This window comes from Saccostrea cucullata, unplaced genomic scaffold (assembly GCF_032062105.1).
Source record: "Saccostrea cucullata isolate Sc308-1 unplaced genomic scaffold, CSIRO_AGI_Scuc_v1 ctg1621, whole genome shotgun sequence".
In the NCBI taxonomy this organism is placed as follows: Eukaryota; Metazoa; Mollusca; class Bivalvia; order Ostreida; family Ostreidae; genus Saccostrea; species Saccostrea cuccullata.
Genome location: NW_026923444.1, coordinates 125826 through 136371, shown reverse-complemented (window position 1 = coordinate 136371; position 10546 = coordinate 125826). Strand labels below are relative to the sequence as shown.

The 10546-nt window shown below is 32.3% G+C and overlaps 1 protein-coding gene across 2 annotated transcripts; it reads left to right on the top strand.

The window, feature by feature from the left end:
- Positions 1–726: 726 nt before the first annotated feature.
- On the top strand, positions 727–10546 carry LOC134264047 (type 2 phosphatidylinositol 4,5-bisphosphate 4-phosphatase-like). Of its 2 annotated transcripts, none has more exons than XM_062746345.1 (8): positions 727–877; positions 7657–7835; positions 8129–8235; positions 8509–8605; positions 9183–9235; positions 9330–9420; positions 10009–10063; positions 10174–10546. In XM_062746345.1, exons 1-8 carry the CDS (start codon positions 829–831, stop codon positions 10257–10259), a joined length of 717 nt encoding a protein of 238 aa, XP_062602329.1. In that variant the 5' UTR covers positions 727–828; the 3' UTR covers positions 10260–10546. The 2 variants fall into 2 exon arrangements, with proteins under 2 accessions (XP_062602329.1, XP_062602328.1); XM_062746344.1 differs by lacking the exon at positions 727–877 and adding an exon at positions 6111–6240.

Here is a 10546-nt window from a genome sequence, read left to right as displayed (position 1 = left end):
ATTTTCACTTTTCAATTATTATCATTTTACTAACAGCGTGACAGTTTGCTTGATGGGGCGTGCTAAAATTTTGTATGCTGATTATAATATTACTCATCGATTGGATGCTTTATTTCAATGGAATCAATAATAATTTGCATATGAAACTCAGAATACAACAATATCCTGATAATACTGGCCAATCACATTGAATGATTGTTCACCAGTGCGGCATTTGTACTCACCAGCAACACGTGGTCTGTCAAAGCCCGTTTTCTGTACTCAAAAAAACATGTATTATATTGTTGTGATTTGACCGGATGGGGTTTTATATACGTGTATGAAAATTCAACATGTTCAAAGAATGGAATTAGTAAGCAAGGCTTCTCTGCTACTGTTGTACTACGTAGCTATCAATATCATCATTATCGGTTGTAAAACTTGCTTTGTCCGTCCGCATGTAATTGTTGTTTAAGTAACTGCATAATGGTCAACATATCATTCAATACGATTGGTCAGTATTGTCAGTGGTATTGTTGGGTTCTATGTTTCATATGCAAAATATTATTGATTCCATTGAAATCAAACATCCAATCGATGAGTAAAATGATAATCAGCATACGAAATTTTAGCACGCAATATCAAGCAAACTGTCACGCCGTTAGTAAAACGATAATACGCCCAGATTCCTGCCGAATGCCAATCAAAAGCGCCCTCGTTCTTATTTTCAGTTCACAACAAAGGTAGAATCATTGACTCGTGACAGTCTGTGCATCGAGATAAATTCAGTATCAACATTTTATGGAACAAGTGATATCACTGCGATAAAAATTGTACACCTTTATAAACATGGCGGAAATAGCTCACGAGAACGCATATGATAATCCAAATTTGGGAGGTAATGTACTTACTCATAAATTTATCAATAGTTATTATTTTCAGATATAGGAATTATTATTGAGTTTTTCATTTGAATTGAACTGTCTTCATCACTTGATCAGTTAAAGTGCACTTGTTATTGCACGCCAGCTTTTTGTGATGAAATAATCATTGGCCATTGGTTTCAGGATGTTGTATTTTGTGTTTTGTGTGATTTTAAGTTGTGTCTGAATACCCTTTTCAAAATAAAAATAAAAATTCTCTGAAATTAGCACGTTTAAAAATGTCATATTTACCGTATATAAAAAGTACTCTTCGAAGGAGTTTCGGAACCCTGATAATTTTTCCTGTTTTTATGTTTAAATAGCGAAAAACGGACCAAAAAAAAAAAAAAAAGATCAAGGATATCATATATCATATAGACCATTCTATGAGATAACATAGCAGATGTTCATGCAATATTAAAATCAGGAAATTCCAGAATTCATTCTTGATTATTACTCCCCTGTCTGATAGGTCTGCGATGGAATTTGTTTTCAGTGTCAGTCCCCAGTTTAAGTGCTTCAATAAAATTTATTCAGTGACAGGAAAATATCACAGGCACTTGACGTTACTTACTTTTCATTTAATAAGAAATATACCTCTACCTAATAATACCATACACAAAGGGTGATTTTTTTTTATTGAAAGAAAAATAAGTAACCTCAGGTGCCTGTGGTACACATACAGATTATCCTCTCCGTCAAGGTCTGTCGAAATTAAGATATTTCCAAATACAGGTAACTCACATGTAACTGATGCATATTATCCATGCATTGAAAAAACATGAATAAGAACAATCAAAGTACTCAGAAGTACAGAGAGCCGGGCTCATTTACAGAGTAGAATGAATTTTTTTTTACATGAATCACGTTTATATTCTGATGAAAAAAATATTTTAAAACTATCAATATGAATTATAAGACACTGCCAGTGAGTTTTTCAGTCCTAATACCACGGTCCAATTTTGTCAGAATCTGGTACCGCAGCTGAATGTAAACAAACAGGCCAGTCTGGTTCCCTCTCTTGCTTTACCTCGTATGTGTAGAGAACTACGATAACACTGATTATCAAAAATCCTTACGCTAATGAACTATGTTCTTTGACTTAATTAGGACTGTAGTTTTCAAAGTCATTACTACTAATGTGTATTTATATAGATAAAACTTCGTTTTATTTTTGTTGCTTTGTTTAGCGTTTGCATTATCTCAAAAGCGGTTGAGAGTAAGAACTATATTTTTGCACGTAACTTTAAAATGGCGACTATGGGGTTGATTTCCTGCCTTGAACAGGATGACATAAGCCGGCAATTGCTCTTTGAGCAATAAGCCCAGGTGTAACGCTGAATTTTGAACCGAGTTGAAAATTGACCCGGGGGTCATTTTTCAACGTTGAATAGTGAGACCAAAGGTGTTGAATTTAGACCCTAGTCCGTTGAAAACTGAGCCGGGTCGTGGAATTTTGATCATGAAACCGGTTCTAAATTCAACAGCATATTAACACATATTTATGACTTGGTTTTCACAATTGTGATTTAATCCATAGGCGTCGGGAACGGGGGGGGGGGGGGGGGGAGAGAGGGGCTAGGGATGCTTACACCCCTTTCTTGCAAAGATAGACATAATATAGGCATTGAACAACGTGAAATTGGTTTAGCCCCCCCCCTTTTGCTCTTTCAACAGACACGCTACAGTGTAGTCAAAGAAAAGAGAGTAAGTGGTAGTGCTTGAAAAAAAAAGAAATTGGATCCCCTTTCAAATAGGATTTTCGGGTTTTGACTACGAGTTTGGACAATGGACAAATTTTCTTTTTCTTGTCAATTTTTTACAGGTTTAAATTCTTTTTCTTTTTCAATTACCCCCCCCCCCCCCCCGGATTTTCAATTGGCTTCCGACACAAATGTAATCAATACACACTTAAGTCAGTAATTCAGTAATATTCTTAGAATAAAATACAAATGTTTTCACAGTTACATGTAGCTTAAAATCGCAATATTTCGTGTAATATTTATTTAAAAAGAAGTACATTTGTATAGTGAATCCGAAATATTAGTAAACATAGTTACACACCACAGGCCTTAAGATCGCTTAGAAAAAAAATTGAGGTGTTGAAAAAATTTTTTTTTACACACAATTTTTTTTTTCAAGCGATCCAAAAGCCTGTGTTACACACTATACAATTTAGTTCAGAAATTTGTTTATTTTATTATTATTATTATTATTTTTTTTTTTTTTTTGCTAACAACACTTCATTTTTTTTTAGTTTTAAAATTAGTAATATTAGTATTTGGGAAATGGTGAGAGTTTAACGCATGATGCACGTACGTTTTAATGCTTATTTAATTTATGCACAACATTAATAACTTATAATGTCAAACTTGAAAACGGATTTTTTTCAAAATAAAAGGCTTAGTGATCTCTTTCGCATAGTTAATCAAACAGTTCAAGAACTAACATCATAATTAATATATATTTATTTTGTTAAGTAGAGGATGGAAAAGGGGGGTGGGGATGGGGTTGATCTACCCATTTTGGGGGATAAGTACCATATAAATTTGAAGAATATGTTGTTGTTGTTTTTTTGTATTTATTTCTTGGCTGTTTTCTTCATATTTGTATTTTTTTTAATAAAAAATGTTTGCTTTAGATTCACAATCCTGACTTTCAGCGTTATTTAATTTATATATTTCAGCGTTATTTAATTTATAAAATATAACATTGATCAACCCCAAATCGAGGAAACACAGGATAGTTTGTGAGGAATGTCTGAAGCGGCCCTTCCATCCTATTAGAGAAACATGGTTTGTTTTTCAACATTGGCTAGTTTCCCTTTACCCTTTTTGTTTGCTTTTTTGTTTGTTTTGTTTCGTTTATTTGTTTTTGTTTTTTTTTTTTTAATTTTTTTGTCACAACATTTCAGAGGCTTTTGACACCATTTGCCTCCGAGAAAAATTTGACGATCCTCTCTCTCCCTCTCTCTTTGAAGAGGAATGTGATTTTCATTTGTTTAGATCAAAAGAAATTGATCTTTTCACAAATATAACCTATTGCTGGATTCATTTTGACCGATGTGTTTCATTCTAATTTTTAGGCTTTTAATTTTGTTAATTTTTATACTGAATTTGACTAGATGGGATGTTCTACCCACCTGATCAATGTAATATTATATAGGGCTTAACTTCTAGACACCAGATTTCCTTATTTTTGTTTTATGCCCTATTCATAGTTTGGTAGTTATTTATGGATGTGGATTTTAGAAAGTATTGTCAAAAAATAAAGGTGTCATGCTTGAAGATAACTGAAATCGTGTACTGATCAAAATGTACAAATATACATGGGATGATAGGTTCATTTCTATTCTTCCTGAAAAGGGAAAAAAATTGAAACCGAAATATAAATAGAGAGATACCTGATTTTGAGTCCAAAAATGTAAAAAAAATTTGTGACGTAAATATCCAAGAAAGTGAGATTATTGATGTTATTTCTATCCTCCCCATAAATAAAGCTGTGGGCCCTGATTGTATCAGCCACAAAATGTTAAAATCTTGTAAAGAATCCATAGCTAAGCCACTTTGTCTGTTATTTAATAAATCTCTTAGACTCAAAGTTTATCCTGAAAGTTGGAAACTAGCACATGTCCTTCCACTATTTAAAAAAGATGACCCATCAGTCACTTCAAATTATAGACCTGTATCTCTTTTGAGTTGTGTAAGTAAAATATTTGAGAGAGTTGTATTCAAACATGTATATAATTTTTTTCACACAAATAATTTGTTCTACAAATATCAGGCAGGTTTTCTGCCTGGTCACTCAACTGTGTACCAACTTTTAGAAGCATATCATACTATTGTAAAAAGTATTGATGAAGGGTAATATTGTTGTATGGTTTTTTGTGATTTATCAAAAGCTTTTGATAGGGTTTGGCATAGGGGTCTGATTTATAAATTAAAAATGTATGGTAATATGTTAGAATGGTTGGAAAGTTACTTGTACAATAGAAAACAAAAAGTTATGTATAAAAATTTATTTTCTTCTGATATTATTTCCTTATTCATAAAACAATTGTCTTTGTTCTTCTATGTACATGTATATATTATTGTAAAATTTTGTAAATGTTGTATGGCTATTGAGATATTATGTATGGGAGAGGACTATCTAAGTTGCTAGAACTTGTGTCCGATCACTTTGACATATTGTCAATAAAATATGTTCAAAACAAATTACATACAATTTTGGAATAAAGATTTTACAAGACAATTTTATTCTAATATGGAATTTCATATACGACACGTCACAGCTCTTTTTGTATATAGCTATCCAACTGGAACGGATCAAAGATCTAATTTTAATTAGAATATGTTATTGTATATGGATTTCCGTAATATCTTATCTTTTTTGATATTTGGAAAAAAAGACGGAACATATTGACCTTGTTGACGACATAAAGTATAGGAAGTAGTTAATTAAAGAGAGAAATCCCATATCTATTAACATGTATTTTTTGTCAGACATTATAGTAAATGGGCGTAAAGTTGTGAAAAGAGCTTGTCTTTTATTTATGAATAAAAAATTTGGCGTTGAAATTCAATTATCACAATTAAAGAAATTGATGAATTAAAAAAAAAAATGGGGGTTATAAAAAATGGAAAAAAAGTCAAAAAAAATATTTCCCATTTTCAAATGTTACATTATAGCATAGAATATAACACATTTCCTCTAATGTAGCCTGGTTCAAGTTAGCATACATTATTAGGAAAAAAATAATAAAAGTGTCTTATAATTTTAAAGACTTCATTCTCAATGATATGTATAATCAATATTTAAAAAAAAAAGATTTCAAAGGAAATATTTAATGATGTTTTAATCAGTTATATATTATCATTTTATTGTAGGAAATTTAATATATATTTACGAGAGACATAAGTCAGTTATACTCCTCACAAGCTTTTATTTAGGTAAACGTTTTAGCTGTTTGAATACCTTGATATTTTAGAAGGAACTAAAATAAAATTTAACAAATTCATAATTCTATAATACATAGAAATGCATAAAAAAGACCCCCGGGCTCATGATTTCTGAAGTCAGATCTTATTAGCCAGCAAGTGAAACAACAGCTTTCCAAATGATTTTCATCCCGACAGTTACGAAATGGTAGATGGTGATTTGTCATGCTCAGACAGGTGGTTTTCTGTATTTTTGCGCAGTACTGTAAAACCGTATTTTATCACATGACCAATCATGTGATATTATTCAATAAGACAAAGTAAAATGGCGGACGGGGAGGAAAGAGCTCCTCTACTTGGGAGCAATAATTCAGAGCCCCCGCCGGTTTACAGTTCCCAAGGTAGGTTTTAATAATATCAGAAGTAGATTTCTATTTATTTGTTAACAAACTTTATGACTTTCTGTTGTAAATATTTATTTTATCATAAAGTTAAAGAGGAAGTTGAAAGATGAAGGTATCTAAAGGAATTACGAAGTATAATACGGACGGGTTCAGCATCGGCTTGATGATTAAAACAACAGATATAAATCAAAGAACTCAGGGGATGAGTACAAAAACGGGGCTTATTTATTGAGAAGTAATCAGACTGTTTTACAAGAAAAATGCAATTTAAAAAAAAAAAAAAAAAAAAAAAAAAAAAAAAAAAAACTGGATGAACATGACATCTCCTTGTATAGGATAAAAGAGTATAATAGTTTATTTTACAATTTAGATAGAATTTAAGAATGTTAACAATATTTTCAAATGTATTGTTTTGGGTTCTTATTCAAACATTGATGCAGGAAGGTCAAACTTGTTGTGTGCTGCAATGCAATGATGCCTGCCTCAGAAGGAAGTTTTGCAGCAAGGTGCATGTCACATATCAGGTTCAGTGTCCCATGCATTTGTGTTAGCCTGGTAACACAATCTCTATTCATATTATGTGACAAACAGAAGGACCTAAAGAAAACTTTTTGCTTGTTTAAAACAATTACAAAACGTATGACAGTTAAATAACATGTGTGACTGAAAGCATCAATGCTTTAATAAATTATTTGTTTAAGAAATTACTTAAATTTTCATGTGTTTGTATTGTCTCAAAGATAGTTTAGAGAAATAGCTTAAGTATAGCTTTTATTTGTTAATGCATATGACTGAAGAGCCAATATGCTGTGGCTATTATTCTCAAAAATCATAAGTGTCATCAGCAGTTTAATAGAAAATTGAAATCAATGATTCCTCTTTTTGCTGCTCTCACTAGGAAAATGATTAAAGTATCTTTTGATTGTGACACAACTTGTTGGAAAAAGTTTGTTTGAGATTGGGATTTCATAGCACTTTTTCTACTGAAGTACAACTGAATGAGGAGTAGCATTCAATTGTGAGGTGTGGATAGAAATCTTGTTTCTCCATTTATCTATGTACAAATTTATTTAATTAAACATTAGGTGTAGTAGAATAGAAATAAGTCCTGAGTCATGGGTATTGTTGAAGAATATACTCTAATAATCAAGAGGTTTGTTGAGAAATAAAAACTGAGAATGAAAAATAGGTTTTTTTAAGAACATCCAGAATCTGGGTGTATATTCTCCAACAATTCCTCCAAAGTAGAAGTTGTTTCTTAGGAGCTCAAAGAAATTCACATAATAAGAGTTAAAGACACATGTGAAAGACTTTGGATCAAAATGACAAGAAATTTTTTAAGGGTGATTAAACATATTCTTAGGACAAGAAGTAAACAGTACATGTATATAATTTTCTGCATCATTATTACAGCACCACCCCCTGGTCAAGTGCCCCCACCCATCCTACCAGATGAGTTGCCACCACCATACACCCCCACCCCACAAGGTGGGATCCCCATGATCAACTGTAAAGTCTGTCAGGCGTTGATCAATGTGGAGGGAAAACAGAACCAACATGTTGTCAAGTGTTCTGTTTGCAATGAAGCCACTGTAAGCCTCTTTTGTTTTCTGTAACCTCTCCTCCCTTTTTATGAGTTTATACCATTGCTGATTATTTGAATAACTTTTCAATCAAAATCTCAAACATTTCATTCACAAAATATTTAAAACTATCTTTCTTTCATTTAAGAGGTTTAATCACCAACAATTAATTCACAAAATATTCATTACCCATATTTTCCCTTCAAGAATTTGAAAAAGCTGATGATCTTATTTATTTTTAAAATGTTACCTTACTACGTATAAAATTACATATGTAACTTGTGTGCATCTATTATTTTCAGCCAATCAAGGGACCACCCCCAGGGAAGAGATACATACGATGCCCCTGTAATTGTCTGTTGATTTGTAATAGTACAGCAGCCAGGATAGCCTGTCCAAGACAAAGCTGGTAAGGGAATTAATTAATACAAGTTGTTTGTCTACTTGGAAATCACTAATGTTTATGTCAGATTTGAAAATCACAGTATTTAAATGATTATGATTTGAAAATCAACAATGTTTATGATTTGGAAATCACTAATCTTTAAGGTCATGATTATCAATATTTAATTTTTGTTTTTATGGTATGAAGAGATACACAAAATCATTACTCCGATTTGTTAAATTTAATGAAAAGATGCAGAGTTACAACATTCAATTTGTAACATTTATTTTTTGCTAGTAAGAGAATCATCAACCTAGGCGGCCCTACTCAAGTTATTGTTCGAAGCCCAGGATCTGAGAGGTTCATCTGTGCATACTGCTCTCAGATATTTGTCGTAAGATTTCTTGTTATCATTTATTAAAAAGGATTTCACAAAGCATAAAAAAAATCCACCCATCATTCTTTCCTTCTTTAAACTTACTGGTTTGGAGTCCAGTAAAGGTAAATGAAATTCAATGTGGATGGCTAAAATATTCAAGACTTCAAAAATACTGTAAACCAACTTTTATTCGCGTGCGAGAAACATCCGCGAGTTCCGCGACCTCTTTTAACTCGCGAATATTAATCGCCGCAAACCATACATTTTGCTAAGAATTTGTAGAGAATGTTTCCTCGGTCACTAAAATTAATCATTGCGTACTGATTTTAAACTGACGAATCGCGAATAAAAGATGATGCGAATAATAGTTGGTTTACAGTAAATCCAGGGACCTATATACTAGTATATAGGTCCCTGGTAAATCCAATAATTTTGTTTTGAGATTTCTGTACAAACTATTTAGGAAATAAATATACTTGTATATATGTGTGTAATGTGTACATGTATATATATGCTGTATCACTGCAGTATATTCTACTTCACCATTTTTAATGATATGTAAAATAATATCTATTTGTCTCAATTCTTTCAGTTCAGTACACTTGGGTGGAGCCAGCTGTCTCGCTGCCCACACTGCAGTAGAGTGTAAGTTCACAGAAACCTCAAAATCTTGTATCACTTGATTCCTTTGATTTCACCTCAATATGTACTTGTAACAATCAATAATGAATATTTTCAGGTCCTCTTGTGACAGTGCATATACAAGAACTCGCTGTGTGATATACCTCATTCTGGGGATTATTTTCCTTGGAGCTGGAATTGGTGTAACTGTAAGTTTTTAGATTGGATTAACTTAGGACAGTTCTCAGGTAAGCTTAGATTTTCAGCAAGGTGTGGCATTCTCAACCTTACATAATTAGCATCTGAAATTTAACAGCTTTCATTCATTGTCATACATGGGATAGAAATTTGGGCAAATGCTAAGTAGTGTATTGATTAACCAATAACATTGTCTTGTCCGGCGAAGAGGTGGGGCTTAAGTCATCTCATCGTTGTCAACAACAATTTAAAGTTCCTGATGTTATCAATTTCTTAACCAATAAGAATCTATTTGCCATTTGAGTGACATTATTACGTAGTGCTGAGAATGCCACGCCTTACTGAAAGTCCAAGCTTACCTGAGAATTGTTCTAAATATCAATAATGCAAATAAAGACCACTTATTTATGCTTAAAGAATGCTGTTTTTTTTGTCACTGCTACTCTCGGCTTCAGTTTAATCTGACTTGTTTGCATGATTGATAGTAAGGTACATTTATCCAAGAGAAAGCACATAAAAAAATGTTCTTTTATCCAGTATTATATGATTTGTTCTAAAGTATAATTTTTGTTGAATTTCACTTAATATCATTTTACTAGGTTGGAACCTATGAGATTGCACGAGGTTCGGGGGGTATCTACACTGTGTGGATAGGTAAGTTACAGTGGTTAAATGGCTCTTTTTTTACCCTGCTCTCTTTTGTTTTAAAAAGTTGATTTTTTGGTCCACTTTTGTGATATAGATGTATTTCATTTTCCTCACAGGGGCTTTTGTGATTGGTATATTGTTTCTGATAAGAGCCGCCTACATTGGGTCAATCAGGGTCAGCCAGCGAGCTCCTCCCCGCTAACATCACCATGGAAACTAAGATGGCGCTCAGTGATTCAAACAGAGGCCACAATCATTTGTCTCTTCTCTCTCTCTTTTTTAAACTATAGAGAGTTATGAATGTACATTTGTGTAAATATTAGATATCTGCCATATAAATGCATGTGTACCGGTATATGTGTAGAAAATTTTAAAAGTATTTTACTGTTTATGAAATGTCACAAATGTCATCGATATTCTCTTTAAAAATCTTTTTCAAGTGTACTTTAGACACTATGGAAAATTATTGAATTTAAGTGAATGTATTGA